This window comes from Pongo abelii, chromosome 3 (assembly GCF_028885655.2).
Source record: "Pongo abelii isolate AG06213 chromosome 3, NHGRI_mPonAbe1-v2.0_pri, whole genome shotgun sequence".
Lineage (NCBI taxonomy): Eukaryota > Metazoa > Chordata > Mammalia > Primates > Hominidae > Pongo > Pongo abelii.
Genome location: NC_071988.2, coordinates 208,422,982 through 208,444,799, shown reverse-complemented (window position 1 = coordinate 208,444,799; position 21,818 = coordinate 208,422,982). Strand labels below are relative to the sequence as shown.

Here is a 21,818-nt window from a genome sequence, read left to right as displayed (position 1 = left end):
TCTTATCCCCCAAGCTCAGCCCAGTCACGGGGCCCAAACAGGCTCCATGTTTTATGCACCCACGCCTTTGGTTGGCCTGAAATGGCCCACCCAGAGTTCTCTCCCACAAGAGCCTTGCTCATTCCTTCATGTTTCTGCTCAAATTTTACCTCCAATGTAAAAGACCAATCCTCCTCCTGTAATCAGAACAAATCACTCTCTCTTTGATTATTCTACAAGGTTTTTTTTGTTTTTGTTTTTTGCACGACCCTCATAGAATGTATTGCACCTGACCCTCTGTCACGGCTTTTGGATCACTAGGATTCACCTCTGTATCTCCTCAAAACGCCTCAACTACAACCAATAAATGCTGAGTAAGCCCAATGTATACTCATTGGTTCTTTTATCACTTTGGTGGAAAGAAAGGAGAACATTTATAATTTTCAAACTAGCTAGAAATATTAGGGCAAAGCATTTTTTTATCTCCCAAAATGTAGAAAACAGCTTCACATCTCAAAGCAGTGCCATGTGGTAATTCTGTTAAACTTCATGAAATAATCATGTTGCAAACAGACCCGAATATCATTGTTTTAAATAGAAACTGATGTTTATTTTCCATCAGCCTTATTTCCATCTTGCTGGTGGCCTATGGAAGAACAGCTTGAGACCGCTCAGTGGTTGATCCTCCTCATTCAGGGGCCTGAGCACTGGGAGCTGCAGAACTGGCCTGCCTGGCAGGCTGAGTGCTCCAGTCTGAAGCAGGAACTTGCTGAATAGGCACAGGGGGTGCTTGCACCTTCACAGCAGTCTGCAGCCTCAGGCTGGGCGGCAGTGTGTGCAGGGGCTGGGTCTGCACCTCAGCCTGGGCGGCAGTGTGTGCAGGGGTTGGGTCTGCAGCCTCAGGCTGGGCAGCAGTGTACTTGGGCTGGGTCTGCAGCCTCAGGCTGGGCAGCAGTGTACTTGGGCTGGGTCTGCATCCTCAGGCTGGGCGGCAATGTTCAGCAGGCACTGGCGCAGCCCTTCCCCTGAAACTCCCCGTTGGCCACAGCTGCATCAGCAGCAGCTGCTCTTCCCCCTCAATCTCTTCAGGGTCTCTGCAGAAGCAGAGGTCAGGCGTGGACTCCCATGGGTGTTCCTGGGGGATGGTGCCACGCATGCCCAGAACTCCCTGAGCCAGCAGCCACCCCTTTAGGCCCACTGAGCGAGCTCCCTTGTTGCACGGGATGGCGACTTCCACACAGCACAGAGGAGAATCTGTGTTCCACAGAGCAATGGGAGGTGGGTTAGCCAAGATGCCTCTCTGAGAGGCTGGTGGTCGCCTGGGATCAGTAACCACGAGCAGACATGGCTCCCGGACGGCTGCCTGGATCTGGCGAGTGAAGGTTCCAGGAGAGAAGCGGCCAGGAGCTGGAGTGGCTCCAATGGCAGCAGTGAACTTTAGCACAGCCCACCGGCCAGTGTTCCTGGAGCACCACAGGGACCTCAGCAGGGTTCCACAGCAACAATCGCACGAGCTGCCAGCAGCAGCTTTTCCCAGGTCCCTTCGGATTTATGACAGAGATGCCATCACTGGTTCTTTTGTGGATATACTGCTCCATCTGGAAGCCAAGGGTGGTGCCGCCTGCGCGGGCTCCTACCACAAGGAACTTGAGCACATCCTCGTCCTTCATAGGCAGGACGTCAAGGGTTCCAGGCATTGTGACACTGTGAAGGTTTCCCTTTAATTTACCATGGAAAGCCTGCATGGACCCCTCTGCAGGCAGCGTGGAAAGCAGCCCCAAATATCTCAATACTACAGTTTAATAGAACGGCACTCCCGACAAACCGAGGTGAGAGACACACAGAATGAAGGCAAGAGGGAGAAGGGTGTGAAAGCACCGACCTGGGGTGGCTTCAGATGAGAAGTCAGGGAGATGCTGTGAGCCTCGGAGCTTCCGGACGGGGGGCCACTGGCTCCATCAGCATGAGCGTGTGGAATGAGGACGTGTGGAAATCTGTTTCCAGCTACTTTCAATGTTTCTCTCTGTTTTTTCCCTTCTGTGTGAACAGAAGAATCGATATTACAAGAAACATCAGATTATCTAATACAAATACTTAAAATTCACTCTTGAAAGAGAATATTTGTGCTTGAGCTACCACGAATCCATGCTATGGCCACTATGCACGTTACTACAGAGGGCAGAGACCCCTGTGGAGCAACTGGCTGCTGTAACTGTGGCTGCAGTGCTTGGAGAAGCAGATTATACAGTGGGCAATGCAGATTCTCAGCACATGATAAAGCCCAACTAATTCCTTAAATACTGGAAAAAGAACAGGATTTAGGTTAACATGATTATTGCCTTATTGTACAAATTGATTAATAAAACTGGTCATTAATGTCCATCACTGACATTTTTATGATTTTTGTTCAATGTTAAGTTTAGAGAATATTTTGTATGTTGAAGTAAGATGATTAAAGGATTATTCAATTAGCTATGTTTACATTTTACATTACAGATGTCATGAACAATTAAAAACAAATATCTCATTATTAGAGATTAGTCAGGTAAATTATTTTTACTATAACAAAAAACGTGACTTCTAGCCTTGTTCTTGTGTTATTTGTGTGTTTTCCAGACTGCATATGCATTGTTATTTTTCGGGGGGAGATGGTCTCGCTTTGTTGCCCAGGATGGAGTGCAGTGGCGCGATCATAGATCACTTTTAATATTGAATTCCTGAGCTCAAGGGGTCCTCCCATCTCAGCCTCCTGAGTAGCTGGGCCTACAGGCACGTGCCACCATGCCTGGCTAACTTTTTATTTGTATTCTTTGAAGAGACAGGGTCTTACTATGTTGCCCAAGCTGAGCTGGCCTTGAACCTCTGGGTTCAAGTTAATTCTCCTGCCTTGGTCTCCCAAAGTTCTGAGTCACCATGCCTGCCCTGCGTTCTTTTTTTTTTTTTTTTTTTTTTTTGAGGTGGAGTTTTATTCCTGTTGCCTAGGCTGGAGTGCAATGGCGCAATCTCCACTTCCTGGGTTCAAGCAATTCTGCCTCAGCCTCCCGAGTAGCTGGGATTACAGGCACATGCCACCACGCCCGGCTAATTTTTGTATTTTCAGTAGAGACAGGCTTTCATCATGTTGGCCAGGCTGGTCTTGAACTCCTGACCTCAGATGATCTCCTGCCTCGGCCTCCCAAAGTGCTGGGATTACAGGCGTGAGCCACTGCACCTAGCCAGCCCTGCATTATTTTTTATAATGCAAAAAACAATAGCGTCCTTTTTGAAGGGACTAAAGAGCACTCGTGAGTAAAGTCAGAACACCCACTTGTCTCCTCACTGGTCATGTTCTGGGTCTGGCCAAGCTGGGGAGCAGGAGCCCAGGGCTGAGGAACAGGGACTTTTTCTTTTCATTAAGCCAAATTCTGCACGTAAGTACCTGTGAGTGTAGTTTCCCAGTGTTTTCTAATCAGCTCTTCCAAAAGTTCTACCAAATTTGTCCAGACGTGATCAAACACTTCTGCTGTCACGGCATCTTTGACACAGTCATGTGGGGAAACAGGAGGAAGTCCGAGTTTGCACCATTTCCTACCAGGCTGAGCTGGTTTTTGTTCAAGACATTCGTCATCACTAAGAATAAAAACCCACTCCAATTACTAAAAGATCAATGCTTAGAGTTAAAATAATTCTATCTACACACATTCATGTATGTACATGTATACATATATTAATAAGCATTCTTTGTTAAACAGCATCGTTCTTTTTTAACATATATAATTTTTGTCAATTACACATGAATGAAACTGTGGGGAGGGGACAAAAACAAGAAACCAACTCTTGGTTTCATTGATCTTCCTTTTTTTTCTAGTCTCTTCATTTATTTCGGCTCCGAGCTTTGTTATTTCCTTCCTTCTACTAAGTCTGGGCTTAGTTTGTTCTTTTTCTCATTCCTTCAAGTATAAAGTTAGGTTGTTTATTTCAGATATTTCTTTTTTCTCAATGTAGGCATTTATTGCCATAGGCTTCCCTCTTAGAGCTGCTTCTACTGTACCCCATAAGTTTGGTTTTAATATGTTGTGTTTCCATTTTAATTTGTCTCATTATGTTTTTTGATTTTGCTTTTGATGTCTTCTTTGACCTGCTGCCTGGTTGCTGAGGAGCGGGTTATTTAGTTTACACGTATTTGTGAGTTTTCTAGTTTTCTTCCTGTTACTGACTTTCAGTTTTGTACCACTGAGATCAGAAAAGATGCTTTGATTTCAGTCTTCTTAAATGTGTTAAGACTTGTTTTATCAGTGTTACTTTTTAATGTGCCAATTTTCAATCATGGGGCAAATTTTTATCATGTAATAGTTGTAGTTTTTGATTAAGAACAAAATACGAGGCCGGGCACGGTGGCTCACGTCTGTAATCCCAGCACTTTGGGAGGCCGAGGCAGAAGGATCACGAGGTTAGGAGATCGAGACCATCCTGGCTAACATGGTGAAACCCCGTCTCTACTAAAAAAAAAAAATACAAAAAATTAGCCGGGCGTGGTGGCGGCGCCTGTGGTCCCAGCTACTCGGGAGGCTGAGGCAGGAGAATGGCGTGAACCCGGGAGGCGGAGCTTGCAGTGAGCCGAGATCGCGCCACTGCACTCCAGCCTGGGGGACAGAGCGAGACTCCGTCTCAAAAAAAAAGGAACAAAATACGAATTTAGCGCAGAGGCGGGAACTCCCCTCAGGCCCTTTTGGGCAGCCAGGGCTGGGGAACCTGGAGCCCCCAGGACCAGGGCTGTGAGGAGCCTTGTCTGCTTTTACAAGGGCGCTGAACACCCTCCTCGCTGCTCCCGCACATGCACCGCCTGCTAGGAATCCAAAAGCTCTGGGGAGTACATTACTCTCAAAAGAACAGAAATCTTTTGGGTGAGTAAAAAATACACAAAACGCTTAATGAGCATACGATAACAATAAATGTCAAATAAATTAATATTATTTTATGAGGTCAGTGTCAAATAAGATTCTATTTACTCCTCTTTTCTGTCAAAAGCGAAATACTCCTCCATGTTTCCATCCACATGATAAACCTCTTCTTCCAGGGATGAACGTGCCGTTAGGTCAGCAACCCCTGTGTCATCAGGGCCTGGCAGGGCAGAGGCTGAGAGTGCTGCTGGGACTATTTGAGAGCCAGAAATGCACAACCTATGGGAAAAAAACAGATTATACATGGGAGTTTATAGAACACCAAGAACGCAATGCTTAAACGATCATGGTGGATCTTTCAATTACCTGTAAAGTACAGAATCCGCTCCCCCGCCAAAACGGTTGAATATTATATTGGACAAAACTCATGTCCTTAGAAACACTTTAATACAGGCATCACTAAAAATTTTAAAGGCTTCTTAAAAGCCTAAATTATTCTATAAGTTTGTACCCTCTTTGGTTGCAGTGAAAGGACTGCACACCAAATATGTGTGAATGGCATAGAGTCATCAAAATCTGCTAGTGAACAGAAATGACAGGACAGAGCTTCATTTCTCCTGCTGCCACTGCCTGGAGCTTATAATCCATCACAGTGAGGCGGTTTCCATCCTGCACCCAGTCCACCTTTCACAGCGCCTTTGGAACAAACGTGGAAGGTAACTACCATGTGTGTGCATGTGTGTTCCATATATATATTACACATCTCTCTCTATACACACATCATCAATTCAGAATCAAAAGCTTCTTATAAAAACTGTTCTCTGTATCTGCCCTTTATCGGAATCTAAATTTCCAAACTGGGTGGAGCCAAGGTTTATAGATGAGATAAACATGAAAAAGTATAATTAAAATACAGCTAACAATACTTTTTGAGAGTCACTTATCTGAACATACTCTCTGATGTTGCTGCTGTGTCGGCAGGCACTGAGCGGGGGTCTGTGGACTGCGGAGGCAGGAGTGCTGCCCTGGAAATGCTGGACGCCTTCGTCAGTGGGCAAGATCAGCTGTCTTCCTAATACTCTGCAAGGCCAAAGAGAAGCTACTGACATTTTTGATCAGACAAAGGGAAAATGTTTGGAGATTTTAAAAGTAGGAGACAATGATTTTGAAGGCATGTGTATGATAAGATGTGTATGGGTACGTGGGAAGCATCACGCATCATAGAAGTGTGACTTTGAGAGTTTAGGCCAGACTGTTCTTCCACTGACTCAGTCTCAGGCAAGGGTCTCACGCTAATTTCATTTGTTTGCCTTTCATTTGCAAAACAGGATAATAATGGTTACCTTGCAGGGCTGATGAATGGCTTAGAGATCATATATGACAGACTCAGGTGTCTAAGCCAACACTGAGCACATAGCTCTCCATACATATTAACTAATACACAGTTAAACACAAACATAACAAGTATACAAATATATAAATATGCACACTTGGCTTATGCACCTGGCAATCTTTTCTTTTCCCATCTTCCCTCCATTTCTATCAATGATGTAAGATAGCAGCGACAAGAATAAGTCTGAGTTCCCGAATTTTTGGTGAGTGATCATCCCCAGAAAAGTGAGTATCCACAACTAGTATCTAGTGGACATATCATACTCTTCAGGGCATGTGGCTTATTAAGGATTGAAAAGAAAAAAAAAAAACCCTAGTTGGTCAAGATTTCTGTAAAAGTTACCTAGTGAATGTAACCAGGAAATCCAGCCACATTTACATGAGTGTTCTGATTGATTCTCCCCAGATAGAATCCAGAGGAACTCAGGTAACTTTGATAAACTGTCCCCCAGTATGTTGGCTAAGTGACTGAAAGAAAAGCTTGCCTTCGGCTGGGCGCAGTGGCTCATGCCTGTAATCCCAACACTTTGGGAGGCTGAGGCAGGCGGATCATGAGGTAAGGAGATCAAGACCATCCTGGCTAACACGGTGAAACTCCATCTCTACTAAAAATACAAAAAATTAGCCGGGCATGTTGGCGGGCGCCTGTAGTCCCAGATACTCGGGAGGCTGAGGCAGGAGGATGGTGTGAACCCAGGAGGCGGAGGTTGCAGTGAGCTGAGATCGCGCCACTGCACTCCAGCCTGGGAGACAGAGCGAGACTCCGTCTCAAAAAAAAAAAAAGAAAAAAGAAAAGCTTGTCTTCATACCCAATCCATATTCTCCATCTTTGATATGAAAAGTAACACACGCTCCTCCATACATAAGGAACGGGTGAGACGGGAAGACCCATCTATCCAGCCGTTCAGCAAATCATCTCTGCTCACCCTTGCTGTGTTCTGTGATGAAGACGGACATGTGCCGCTCACACATGGTGAATGTGAAGGCAAGAGGTAGCCTCTACCATTCTTGCATTCATGTATGTGTAATGCCCTTCTCAGGATGAGCTGAATTTACTTCTCACAAATTAAAAGGCGCTTGAGTACTGGAATGTCTCAGTATTTCCTCAGACACCATAAGGGGAAAGTGATCTCTCAAGTGAAGGACTGTACTCTGCGTCCATATTCTGACTGGGCAGGCGCTTTCAGACCAAATGTACTGATTGTATCGAGGCAGGTCAGGGGTGAGTGCTTCGAAAACCCACCCCAGAGAACTTCCACCACCAAGGTCCCACCTCAAATGGAGGGATCTTCTTGTCCACTCTCCGCATTCAGCCAGCAGACTCTGGGTCTGAGGGTTCACTTTCCCTTCAAATAACATTTCCTCCACCTCCCAGAGTAACCGCTGCACTGACTGTGAACTGGCTTCGTCAAATTCCTAAACAGAAATGCACACTTAGTTACGACACTGCAAGTTATAGAAATGCGGGCTTCTGGATCAATGCTACTTATACATTTACTGTAACTCACTATGTAGGAGGGTGCATCACTTGGTAAAAAGACGGTGGCTTTGCAGTCAGACACACCTGTGCTCCAGCTGTTACCATTCTGAGAAATGCCATCTCATTCTGAGCCTCAGATTCTTTTAGTGTTAGAGAAAACTTCTACTATGGAAGTTACGAGACTCGAGAATTTGCACAGATAGAGGTATAGGTGGAGGTGTTCATACTGCCACAGACATCAGCGTAGACACACAGACACGTCCACATCTGTATGTCTGCACACACAGGCAGCCACGTGTCCCTCACAGAGCTGTGCCTGACACACCTAAGCACACCTGCAAAATACAAGATTTTTTTTTCTTCTGGTGATACCACAGAAAAGAAAATTACTTTTGTAGAAAAGGCCATTAATCTCCTTAAATCAATGAACTGGAAAAAAAAAAATCCTTAGTTATCCTAAGAAGTGTGGTTATTAGGGTGAGGCCTGAGTATTAATTTTTCCTCTGGCCTTAGGAGATTCTTGCACCTGGCTGCAGTGAATTGGAGATGAGAAAACCTCTCAGCCTTCCTAGAGGGTCTCATTTGGGAGGCAACTCTCCTAGAACTGTCGGAGTCCAGGCAAGATCCCCGCCACATGGTTTTCTAGAAGCACCAGAATTTCCACAGTTCACAGGGCAAAGTGTGTATTCAGTCAGACATACCTGTCCCCAGATGGTCAGTCCAGGTTGATTTTCATAGAATGCTATTTGTCATTTTCTGCGTTAGCTCCTCTCTCAAATTGATAATAAAACAGATTCCCAGATTACAGGGGAGTTGAATTATTTCTTTTAAAATACAAATAAAAGGAAAACTAATAATAATATTTATCTCCCAGGAGGAGACTGGGTCGCTGGGGCATGGGAGAGGGCTCACTTTCATTTCTCTTTTGCATTCCGTTGCTTTTGCAAATATTTCCCATCAAAAAGTGAATACATTTTTAAAAATTAAAATGAAAAGCAATTATAGGGTCTGGAGTATTTTTAATTCTATTAATGGAAGTTATTCCCTGGTAATTCCATTAAACGTTGTACTAAAAGAATCCTAGAATTTGGACAGAGTAAAGCAGTGGTGCTCAGCCTTCTACCAAGGAAGGCAGGCTTGAGGGGTGGCGGTGAGTGGGCGTAAGGGAGAGGAAGGAGGCAGCTGCCCCTAAGTAAGGGAGCTGCGTGCGTGAAAGGTCTTCCTAGCAGTGCTGAGCTGAGTCCCTTCCAGACCCCCTCGGTGCCCCTCCGCTGCCCGCTCCCCTGAGAATCACAGCTGTGCAGCTGCAGACAGAAGCGGATTCCCATGTGCAGTGGGAGTGAGGAACCGCTTTTAAAGAAAGCAAAGAAGCCGGGCGCAGTGGCTCATGCCTATAATCCCAAAACCTTGGGAGGCCGAGGCGGGTGGATTACGAGGTCAGGAGTTCAAAACCAGCCTGGCCAACATGGTGAAACCCCGTCCCTACTAAAAATACAAAAATTAGCTGGGCATGGTGGCGTACACCTGTAATCCCAGCTACTCGGGAGGCTGAGACAGGAGTACTGCTTGAACCTGGTAGGCGAAGGTTGCAGTGAGCCGAGATTGCACCACTGCACTTCAGCTTGAGTGACAGAGCAAGAATCTGTCTTAAAAAAAAGAGAGAAAAGGCCGGGCGCGGTGGCTCACGCCTGTAATCCCAGCACTTTGGGAGGCTGAGGCAGGTGGATCACGAGGTCAGGAGACCGAGACCACGGTGAAACCCCGTCTCTACTAAAAAATACAAAAAAATTAGCCGGACGCGGTGGCGGGCACCTGTAGTCCCAGCTACTCAGGAGGTTGAGGCAGGAGAATGGCGTGAACCCGGGAGGCGGAGCTTGCAGGGAGCCGAGATTGCGCCACTGCACTCCAGCCTGGGCGACAGCGAGACTCCATCTCAAAAAAAAAAAGAGAGACAGAGAGAGAGGGAGCAAGCAAGCCAAAAAAAAAAACAAAAAACAAAAAACAAAAAAAAACACAGCATAAAGGAGGTAAAACAGAACACCCAAGGTGCTGTAGACAGGTGGGCCTTACAAAAGGAGGACTGTGTCCTGGGATCCTCGGAGACCCTTGGAGGGAGGAGGAGGGAGGAGACTGTGGAGCCAGCCAGCTCCTGAGCAAGCTGGAGCAGTGGAGGCAGAGCTCGCCCAGCCAGAATCCCAGGCTCATACAGACAAAAGCAGTTCAGAGGCAACAGCTCCCCCAGGGGTAGGAGGTGAAGGTGAAATATCCGACTGGGAATACTGGCGGGGAGTTCTCTAATCACAGTGGCTGTCACAGCTTTTACTTTTCCAGCATTTTTTTCTTATTCAAGTCCTGAATTTCCGGCCGTGGATACCATCCAAGAAGTCACAGGGAGCCGGAGAGCCGGCTGCAGGATGGAAACAGGAAAACTGTGGGCAGCTAAGACAGGGCCAGGAGGTCATGAGGGAGTTCTATTTTTCTCCACAGTTCGTGATCTATTATTTTCACATGTAACATGTACATGCTTTTACATGTATGTATGCAATAGGTCACGCTTTTATAATTGGTAAAAATAATTTTGAATATAAGGAAGCAATTCTTCACTATAAACTGTAATTACAAGATTATCCAAAATATTCCGAGACATACGTCATCTCTCCAGGAATAAATGGAGCCCCTCTCCGTGGACGAGCCGGTGGTAGAGCTCTGTGTGGCCGACCCAGACCAAGAGGTGTGGGCTCCCGTGGGTGTGTGGCTTCCGCTGGAGGAAAAGGATGACAAGGATTCACTGCAGGAATGAACATGGGCAAAGAAATCACATTTGCTGGAAGGGCTTGGATGGCTAAGTGGCTTCACTTTTCTGAGCCTGCTTCCTCTTTCTTTCATTAAATATATTTATTAATTTCACAGTATACTAATTTTGAAATATTTTTACAGTGTGATGTTTACACTAGGTTAAAAATAAAACTGCATCTTACTTTTAGAAATTCATGGCCAGTCACTAACTTCCTTTCCCACATTTGTTACGGGCATTTTGTGATTTTGTAATCTGAAGCAATGAACAAGGTGAATTCTTACCAGGTATATTTATCAATGGCTTTCTGCACATTTCTTGTAAAATGCGTAGGTAAAGGATCTTTGCTTCTCACAGTAAAAGTGTGCCTTCTACGTCCTTCTGACAGTCCTCTTCTGGAAATAAAAACATGAAAAGTCTCCCTAATGTAGTAATATAGTTTTATTCATTAAGACTTTTAAATTTTCCCTTTTGTATAAAGTTGCCCCTCTTGTTCTGCCACATCTCTCCAAACCCACCTGTGCATGAGCACACACACACACACCCCATCCTCATGAAACTGAGACTTAGGACCTTATCATTTTTATTTTTCTTAAAATCAAGGTTGCCATTAACCTACATGCACCTTTATGTGAACTGAAGACAACATCAACTTTTTGTGACTCAGCCAGAGAAGGAAAAGTTGCCCCAAACAGTTCACAGTATTTCAGGGATTTCAGGTCCCAGTTGTCCCTTGACCAGGGACAAGGGACTTACTTAGAAAACCCAACCATCCCTCCAGTAAAAAAATCATTAATCCCATATTAATCAAGAAGCATCAAATTCTTTAGACTCAGAAGCCACACAGACATCTAACTCGCTTTAATTTAGCATTGTGGTTTGTGGGTATACTGAGTTTTCAAGAGTTAGAAGATATTAAAATTTAATGAAGAACTAAAACAGAAGAAATATCTAGATGTTAAATAAACTGTTAAGCCCAACTGGTGTAGCACAGTTCCTGTTAATCATTGAAATGTCCTTTCAATGAACCGCTTAAAACGTTTACTTCCTCTAATCAAAATATCTTCCTGATGTTTAATAATCAACAACTTCTGTTCTTCAATAGAAATCTTATTTTCCCTTGCAAATAAAACATATATTAACATAAGAAATGGTCATGAATTAGGAAAAACTTCAACTTTCAATATTTCTAGTAAGAACACCACTCTAAAATGCACTTTTAAAAAGTTTGCTTTTGCTTTCAATTATAAGGCTACCTAATTGATCTCAGCTCACTGCAACCTCCGCCTCCTAGGTTCAAGCAATTCTCCTGCCTCAGCTTCCTGAGTAGCTGGGATTACAGGCGCCTGCCACCATGCCCAGCTAATTTTCGTATTTTTAGTAGAGACAGGGTTTCACCGTGTTAGCCAGGCTGGTCTCGAACTCCTAACCTCAAGTGATCTAGCTGCTTCGGCCTCCCACAGTGCTGGGATTACAGGCGTGAGCCACCGCACCCAGCCAACAAAGGGAATTTTTAAAACAAAGTAATTACCATGTACAAATTGGCAAGAACATCTACCTTCCATCGATATGTCTCGTGCAAGAAAGAATAATAGAATTACATGATTTTTTTCTTCTCTTTGTTGCTTATATATCTTACGGACAACCAGGTAACTCTGAGGATAAAGGTGTTGAAGAAAGGGCCCCAGAGAAAAGAATAAAGGACACGCTTTATGCTGACAAACTGCTTTACCTTTAGCCCTCTTCAGTTGCTTTCAAGCCATTAATTATTTCTTGTTTACATGTGACTCAGTAACTTTTTAGGTAAACATACAAATACTAATGACATAAAGTAACAACTAAAAATTACATCAAATAGATTTGTTTTGAACACTAAGAAAAACAGACTGGTATATGAGTTAATATATGATTGAGAAACAATTTTAAAACTCAGCATGATGAATTAGCTAAAACATTGTTCTTTTATGATACGTATCTACAGAATAATAATGGAGGTTCAAATTTGCTCTGCCACTGAGGCTGTAAAGCGAGTTACTTTTCCTCTCCTGAATTCAGTGTCCACATCTGTAGATAAAGTATATGAAGTGTCAATCAGTGCTAGATAAATCAGGTTTACCTGCTCACTGCTATTATTATTGTTATGTTATTATTATTATTTGACACAGGGTCTTGCTCTGCTCCACAGGCTAGAGTGCAGTGGAAGGATCACAACTCACTGTAATCTCGACCTCCAGGCCTCAAGTTATCCTCCCACCTTCAGCCTCCATAGTAGCTGGGACTACAGGTGTCTACCACCATGCTTGGCTAACTTTTTAATGTTTTGTAGAGATGGGGTCTCGCTATATTGCCCAAGCTGGTCTTGAACTCTTGGGCTCAAGTGATCCTCATGCCTTGGCCTCCAAAACTGCTGGGACTATAGGCATGAGCCACCGCATCTGTCCTCTCACTGCTATTATCATCATCACCTGCTACTCTATGAAGATGCTGTGTTCTTGTTTCTTTGGACCTCCCATAGCATTTTGTATTATACAGATCTTTTCACATTTTAACTTTTTGTTGTGACCTTGACACCTTATTCATCTTTTAATCTAAGCACCTGAAATAACACTCGTCACACAAAAGATGCCCTCTGTTGAAAGACTCAAACGGCAAAGATGAAATTAGCAACTCAAATGTGGAACTCATTTTCACTACAGAATTACTCTGAATGTTTATGCCTGAAACGTAGGATTACATCGTGACCTGACATCAAAATATTCCCCAGATTCAAGACATTATTGGATAACGTTTTACTCGTTAAACAGTCACAGCTCTTCTTTGGGCAGCTGATATTCCCCTAAACGGTTTTCACCTCCAAATGGAGCGTCTGCTCTGCTCAAGACCACCTATCCTGCTTCTAGCTCCTCCTCCGGCTTTTGTGCAACTTCGAAGCCAAATTCAGAATGGGACGCATGCGAGTTTGTTTCAATGAATAATTTCTTCCTCTAGGAAATTCACTCTTTTTCAGGGGAAAGGGTGGAAAGTCTTTTCAAATTAAGGAGAAAATTATTTACAAAACGGAGGAACTCATGTCTCTTCATATCACACCACATCCTTTCCAGGACCAGGCTTCCCACTGTCTTGGACGCAGAGCTGAGCCCAGGAGGTCCTGGGATGCAGGGTGGGGGGAAATGGGAAGCTGGGTAACAGTCACACCAATTATTACGAATTAGGTGCCTTAAAACTCCCCTACTCCACGCCATTTCTCTTTTTTTTCTTCTCTGCCCTTCCCCTCCGTATCTCCTTTTGAGCAATTTCTTGAGCTTCAGAGTTCAGTGTAGTAACATACAAACTTGACCACACAATTCACAAAAAAACTAGATGAACAGGAATTTAAGTCCATAACTCAATGATTGCCCAAGAGCACAAAGAAGATAGGGCCGGAGTTTCTTCGAGGACCCAGGCCACTGACCTGTCTATCTCTCCAACACCACAAGTTACTAACATCATGAATTAACAGCAGAACCTACAAAACCCCTTTCTTGTCTTTTTCTTTTTTTCTTTCACATCTTCTTTTGGTTCTTTTGTTTCTCGATTCTCTAACCAAGGACTGTACTGGTCCTTCATGCATAATGTTGAACCTCTTTAATCCCCTATAAACTATGGACTAGTTCTATATCCTACACAGTCTAAGAAAGTGTACACGACTTACAGGATGCATCCTACAGGTATTTTAAAACTTGAATGTGGTGGCATGTCTATGAAGCTTCTATACATAGACACGCAAGTTCTACACTAGTTCCTGTCCATACTGTTTAAATAGAGCAAGGCTGTTGATTTGGGGACAGGTCTTCCTAGGGTGGACTGAAGTGCAGTCACTAAACTAGACTGCACTCATTTGTTGGCGCATGGAGGTTAAGGGTGAGTTCCAATCTCCATGACTACATTCCAGCTGTCAGGGAAATAATCATCCAGAGTTACTTTTTTAGGTTGCTTCTTGACAGCCCACAAACCTCTGCCACACTGCTTTGTAGAAATTCTAATGTCAGTGACAGCAGCTTTCAAAATTTTCTATTCCTAGTTGACAGGACTGTCTGACATAAGCACTGTACTCTGAACGGGTTAAAATGCAGGCTGGTTTTCTGGACGGGGTGGCACACAGGGGCACTCCAGGGTGGCCATGGGAAGCCACTCCCCAACACAGAACACTCACACCGCCCTGACCCAAGACCAGCAAGTCCCAGGAGCGACCGCGGTAACAGAGGAGTCCCTTTGGCGGCGAAGGCTTCTCCGTGTGAGCCATGCCCGGGGTAGGCCTGACGCTTCCCAAGCGCCTGCAGGGAAGCCCGGGCCAGACGCAGCCGGCCCGCGGGCGGAGAACACCGCGCACATCGCCCGCAGAGCGGCCCGAGGGCGAGCCCCGCTGCCAGATGAGACTCACCCGATCACGATCAGCCCCGGGCCTGTGCTCGCGGCCCCGGCGCCAGGCTCCGCGCTAGGCTCGGGCACGGTCAGGCAGAGGCACCGCGCGCGGGCCCCACGCAGACAGCCGGTCACGCGCCCCTGCGGCCCCCGCAACCCCGGGGCTGGGGCTCCCCGCCCGCCCAAGCCCGCGCCCGCGCCCGCCGCGCGGCTGGCACAGCTCAGGCGGCCGGGGCGCGCCCGGGGTCCGCGAGGCTCGCGCGCCCCTTCCCTCTCCAGATCCTCCTCCCCGCCCGCGCCGGCGCCGCCTCCCCTCCTCCTCCCTGCGCTGCGCCCTCGCCCGCCAGCTAATCCCGGCCGCGCCCGCCCATCCCGGCTCCCGGCCCCGGCCCCGCGCCGACCTCCGGGAAAGCGCACCTTCCACGCTCCCTGCCCGGCCTCCCTACTCCTTCCCGGGTCTCTGGGGCCGGGGGCTGTGCATACTGGTGCTGGCTGCCCTTCCCTCTTCCAAATCGGGTTTTAATTCACCAGAAGAAGGCAGAGAACCACAGGACCATCTCGCCTATCCCCGCCCCATCAAAGGGTGCGGACACCGGGCTGGGGTGGGGAGTGGGCGAATGAGGTTTAAAAAATGAAGCCCTGGATCTGGTCAATGCGAAAACCATTACTCCATCAACAGGAATGCTAGATCTAAGCATGCACACTAAAGACGTGGACCCTTCCACGCCTGTCCTGCCCTGCCGGCTCACACAAGCCGGTGCATCTCCTGCACACCCAGAGCATGCCTGCCGCTTGCGTTAACATGTGCTCGTTTCAGTTTTGGAGGCCCAGGTGTATACCAGGAGCAGAGCAGCTGGACGCTCTCCTGTGAGCTGGTGAAACTGCCAAGCTGTCATTTTCACATGCTAAGGGAAGAAGGGGTGAGGTCGCGGAGGTGAATTACATTTTCCAAGCTGAGTCTCAGAGGGTGGGCACTGCACGAGGCATGCCTTTCCCACGACAGGGATTTTAGTAATGGCAGTTAGTGCACTGGGTGCCGGTACAACACTCATCCCCGTCCTGCCATAGCCAGTCTCTTTTGAGAGCTGAGGCCATCTAAGTTTCAACAGGTACAAACAATTTCTCCTGCCAAGTATCCTGCATTTACAGAGGTAAACCATGTCTTTCCGAGTTTTTACTAAAAAGCCCAGTTTATTTCTGATGCACCACCCTAGCACGGTGACAGGAAATCACTACCAATAACAAAAACAGTAGTCCGGCCAGGGTGGCTCCGGCCTGTAATCCCAGCACTTTGGAAGGCTGAGGTGGGCGGATCACTTGAGATCAGGAGTTCAAGACCAGCCTGACCAACATGGAGAAACTCCAGTCTCTACTAAAAATACAAAAATTAGCTGGGTGTGGTGGCGCGTGCCTGTAGTCCCAGCTACTCAGGAGGCTGAGGCACGAGAATCACTTCAACCTGGGAGGCGGAGATCGCCCCACCCACTCCAGGCTGGGCAACAGAGGGAGACTCTGTCTCAAAAAAAAAACAAACAGAAACAAAAGAGTAATCCATTGTTGAACTAAGAACACTGGGATCCTCCCCACTTTTATAAAAGTGGTAAGTGGTTATAAATTATAAAATTAATGAGATTTTAAATGCTGATACATGTATATGTGTATATATGTGATGTATGTGTATGTGTATCCATATCTGTCAGGAAAACTGTGGTATCTTAAGCCCACACAGCCTTGCTGATGTTATTTATTTATATTGCCAGGGGCAGCAGGATTGACACGCCAGGCAAACAAAAGAAAGGAGCCTGGTGTGATGGCTCCCACCTGTAACTGCAGCGTTTTGAAAGGCCAAGATGGGAGGATCACTAGAGCCCAGGAGTTCAAGACCAGCCTGGGCAAGAGAGCAAGACTCCTGTCTCAAAAAAAAAAAAAAAAAAAAAAAGTAAAAATCGAACACAAAGTCATTTAAGATCCAAACACATGCTAGCTGCTTTTACTTTTGTATATTTTACATATATTCTTACATATATTTTACACCCATAGTAGGTAGACACTATTATTACAATTTTGTTGATAAAAATACTGATGTCAGAGACCTTAAGTAACATGTTCGAGGTCACACAGCTAGGATGTATACGTGTGAATGTGTCCCAGATATCTATTACCCCATAACAAACCGCCCCAAATGTAGATTAAATCAAGTCATGTTGTTATGCTCATAATCCACAGAATTCAGGAATTCCAGCAGGTTGAGTGTTTCTTCTGCTCCCTGTGGTTTGCTCAGTGGCATACAAGTGGAGGGTGGTCTGGTCTGGAGGCTCTAAGAAGGCTTCACTCATGTGTCTACACCATGCAGTGGGGGGTGGCTGGAAGCCTGGGCTCAGTTGAGCCCTCTCTCATGCAGCCTCAACACTTCTCCGAGTGGTCCCTCCAGTGAAGTCGTCAGAATTTCTACATGGCAGCTTAGGGCTCCAAGAAAGCAAGGCAGAAGCTGTCAGCTCTATTCAAGGCTGCAACTGGCAGTGTCACCTCCACTGTACTCCATAATCAAAGCAGTCCCAGAATGAAAGAGATGGAAAATAGACCCCAGCTCTCAATGGGAAGGACCTACAGCCCTCTTGAATCTGCCATAACCCTCCTCTGGCCACAGGTCATTTACACATGCACAATACACTCAGCTCTGGCCACAGGTCATTACACATACACGATACACTCAGCTCTTTCAAGATTCTCAGAAGTTTCATCATCTAAAGCATGTCCGCGTGCAGATGAGGCTTCTGCTTGGGGTATTTCCTTTACATCTGAAGAACTAAAGAGACAAGGCAGCAGCCTTCTCCACACCCAACCGACAATGGTTAGACACAGCCAGGACAGCCCCAATGGGCACCTGTCCAACAGGAGAGGCGGCGGAGCTGGGAGCAGCCACTGCGGGTTCCAGCAGGCTCCTGCTGCCTTGCCTTGAGGAGGACTCGCTTCTGCTCCCTGTGTTCTCCCCAGTCCTTAGCTCTGTCCTCTGGGCTCTTGCTTCTACCGAGACTTCCTCAGGGAAAAGAAATGGCCTAGGTTTGCAACTGAGTAGCCTCTCAGCCTGCTTTCCTTCAAGGAAGGCTGGGGAAGGGGGTCCAAAAGTCTGTGCCTCTTTTAGTTCAAGTCAATGGTGCTTCCATCACTCTGCCAATACAGTTCTCTTATGAACCTCGTGGGTTTCTTTGAATTTTATCAGAGTTCACCCCATCCATTAGTCACAAACCACACTGACCTGAGATGGGCCCTTGGTCTACCTTTGAGACTGCCGGGGGACAATTCTCTTATGATTTTTTAAAGCCCTGCTATCTTGGTGATCTATGAGACACCCCTAAATCTGATGTCTTATTAAGCCAAACCTTTGATTTCACCTTTACCCCTGCCTAGGATTTGATCTTTGCACAGAGGCCATTTTTCAGTTTTGCCCAGGGAGATTGTGATGGTCAAAGTTTCACAAACCCAGCAAGTCTTGACTTTTATATTTCTTATGACTTCTGTTCAAAACCTGAACAGTTCCTTAATTCATTTGTCTCTTCTCTCAAATTTCCAAACCTAAAGCCATGTTGCTTGCTTAAAGATTAAAGTGATAAAATCTTCATGTTGGATTGGTTTAGACCACCACTGCCCAGTAGAAATATAATGTGAATACATACAATTTTAAATTTTCTAGTATCCACATTTATAAAGTGAAAGAAACAGGTACAATTAATTTTAATGATATACTTTAATCTAATATAAAATATTATCACTTTAACATGTAATCAGTATAAAAATTAGTGATTAGATATTTTTAATTTTTTTGTACTAAGTTTTGAAATCCAGTGTGTATTTTACACCGATCACATATTTCATGCATCCAACAAAGGTCTAATATCCAGTATCTATAAGGAACTTAAAAACACATTTGCAAGAAAAAAACAACCCATAAACAAGTGGGCAAAGGACATGAACAGACACTTTTCAAAAGACATACATGTGGCCAACAATCATATAAAACAAAGTTCAACATCACTTATCATTAGAGAAATGCAAATCAAAGCCACAATGAGATACCATCTCACATCAGTCAGAATGGCTCTTCTTAAAAATAACAGATGTTGGCAAGTTGGATCAGAACTACTTCACTGACTCTCCTGGATCTCCAACTTGGCCATTCACCTTGAAGGCCTTGTGACTTGTCAGCCTCCATAATCAATGAGCTAAGTCCTTGTAATAAATCTCTTCATACAGATATATATATAAATATAGATGCAGACATGTATCTCCTATTGCTTCTGTTTCTCTGGAGAACCTAATACAATGTTACCTGTACTTAGTCCATATGATTTTCCATCTTTTATTGATTATTTAAACCCTAATTGAGAATTGAAAAGTACATAACTATTTCTATCTTATTGTTTAAGTGTTTCACATTTTAATGGCGGGGCCCTGGGATCAGTAATTATAGTCATTAAAATGGGAGACCTCAATTCCTGAAATAATAGGATCTGCCTTAGCCTACTTTGGCGAATTCATCAGGATAAAATAAAATGGTATAGGCCGGGCACAGTGGCTCAGCACCTTGGGACACCAAGGCGGAAGGATTTCTTGAGCTCAGGAGCTCAAGACAAGCCTGGGCAACATAATGAGACCTTGTCTCTACAACAAAATAAAAAATAAAAATAAATAAAAATTTAAAAAGCTGGGTGTGTTCACATGGATCTGTAGTCACAGCTAATTGGGAGGCTGAAGTGGGAGGATCGCTTAGAGCCCAGGAGATGGAGGCTGCAATAAGCTGTGATTACACTACTGTACTCCAGCCTGGGTGACAAAGCAAGACACTGTCTCAAAAAATAAAAATAAAAAGTGGTATATGTGATTATGTGATCACCCTCTGAAAATTAATTTGTAATATAAGATATAAAATTATTCCAAAAATTATAAGCAACATTTAACTCCTCTAAAAATTGAGCTGATTTCACATGCTGGCACTGTCTTGCCCTAGCCATGCAATCCTGAGCTGATAACACTGTGAGCAGAAATTAGCTAAAACAAGGCTAATATTACTGTCTTCCTTGTAGAGTTGTGTGAATTAGAGACAAATTTTGGAAAGTGCATATAGATACATAATAAATTGTAAACCATTCCTTTTTTCAGCATTTAAAGCATTGAGAGTGGTTTTCCTTAAGTTAGGTGGAGTATTAACCAGTTCATTTTAATATTATGCACTATAATATACAAAAGTTACATATAATTTTTTACATTTATCCAGTATGAACAGTCCTGGCTTTACATGGGTATCATGTAAACTGAAACTTGTGCATATCAGAACTGTGTCCTTGCTTTGCAAATACAAACATATACATACAACTATGTCATCTCTCTACACCATAGAGCTGTCTCCCATAGCAATGAGCACCTCCAGTGCCTAGATCTTAGTTCCTAACACTGTCCTAGTCCATTTGGGCTGCTATGACAAAATACCATAGACTGGGTGACTTATAATAGAAATATTAGGTGGATGCAAAAGTAACTGCGGTTTTTGCCATTACCTATTTCCCACAGATCTGAGGGCTGGGAAGTCCAAGATCAAAGTGGCAGCAGATTCAGTGTCTGGTGCCGGCTCCATGCTTCCTAGATGGTGCCTTCCAGCTGTGTCTTCACATGGCCGAAAGGGTGAAGAAGCCCCCAGGGCCTCCTTCATAAGGGCACGAATCCCACTCACGAGGGCTCTGCAATCATGACCTAATCGCCTCCTAAAGGCCCCACCTTTAGTACCATTGCATTGGAGAGAGACTTCAACCTATGAATTTTGGGGGATACAAACATTCAGACCACACCAAATACCATTCTCCAATAGAGGGACGAGGGCTCCATGGAGAAGCGGCTGATTTGGGGGCTGAGGAAGGGAAATGTAAAATGTACCTGGAGCATCCTGTACTGCCAGACTGTAGGAAAGTGCTCAAAAAAACAAAAACCAAAACAGCAAAAGAATGAGAGCATGTCACAGGAGCCAACCTGAAACAGCCCCAAATGGCTAAAGCTGGGACAACCTGAGTAACAAAATACATCATGTGCTATCGGATTATAACTAAAGTACAAAATACATTTCTATGAGCCCATATTGATAGAAATAAACAAATAAATAAATAAATAAATGGGAGAAGAGGCGCATTTCCCGCAGAAGAACTCTACCCCAGTGGTGTGTGTCTCCCCTTCCAGGAGGCGGGCATCATACCTTCTTCTCCAAGAGTGCAGTATGGAAGCCTGACTCTAAGAGTGCAGTATGGAAATGGAGTGGGGCTTGACTCCAAGAGTGCAGTATGGAAGCGGGGGGTGACTTTACAGGGGAGCAACCTGACAAGCACTCCTGGAGCCAGGTGGTCAAGGCTGGCACCATCTGTGATGCGTCATGTTGGCACGCGCCCTTGCGATGAGGCAATGAGAAAGGCACTTCCCTTCTGTGGCCTTCCTCCCCAAACCCATAACCCCAGTCTCACTGTGATAAAAACACAAGGCGAACCCCAGCGGAGCGGCCGTCTACAAAACACATGACCAGTACTCCCCTAAACTGTCGTGATCATCAAAACAAGAAAGTCTGAGAAACTGTCTCAGACCAGGGGACACTGAGGAGACATGACAACTCCATGTAACGTCAAGTGGACCCTGGAGGAGAGAAAGGGCACTGGGGAAAACTGGTGGTGACAGTTCATACTCGTTTAGTGGACTGTGCGTGAAGCAGATGACCCTCCATCATCCACTTGCTGCAATTCTCTGGCTCACTATGTGCAAATTCACCTATTTGCTAAAATATAATTGTAACCCCCAAATAATCTGTCACCTCTGCAGATTTTGGACTTACCAAGCCTCCACAATCACGTGAGCCAATTTT

At 45.1% G+C, this 21,818-nt stretch overlaps 1 protein-coding gene across 14 annotated transcripts in view; it reads right to left on the bottom strand.

Moving 5' to 3' along the window:
* FAM149A (family with sequence similarity 149 member A) overlaps positions 1-21,818 on the bottom strand; it is a 70,161-nt gene that overhangs the window by 15,868 nt on the left and 32,475 nt on the right. For 8 of the 14 annotated variants that reach the window (XR_008524916.2, XM_054554854.1, XM_054554851.2 and 5 more), the window contains exons 2-8: positions 10,810-10,920; positions 10,381-10,519; positions 7,525-7,667; positions 5,814-5,939; positions 4,968-5,138; positions 3,398-3,588; positions 1,862-2,016 (exon numbers count right to left, since the gene is read on the bottom strand). Coding sequence is in view for 13 of the 14 variants with exons in the window: in XM_054554854.1 (XP_054410829.1) it covers positions 1,862-2,016; positions 3,398-3,588; positions 4,968-5,138; positions 5,814-5,939; positions 7,525-7,667; positions 10,381-10,519; positions 10,810-10,920 (1,036 nt within the window). In the remaining variant the exon portion in view is untranslated. Of the gene's footprint in view, positions 1-1,861; positions 2,017-3,397; positions 3,589-4,967; positions 5,139-5,813; positions 5,940-7,524; positions 7,668-10,380; positions 10,520-10,809; positions 10,921-14,945; positions 15,169-21,818 lie in introns of those variants that run through there. The other 6 variants (XM_054554856.1, XM_054554853.1, XM_063723760.1 and 3 more) reach the window with 3 other exon arrangements.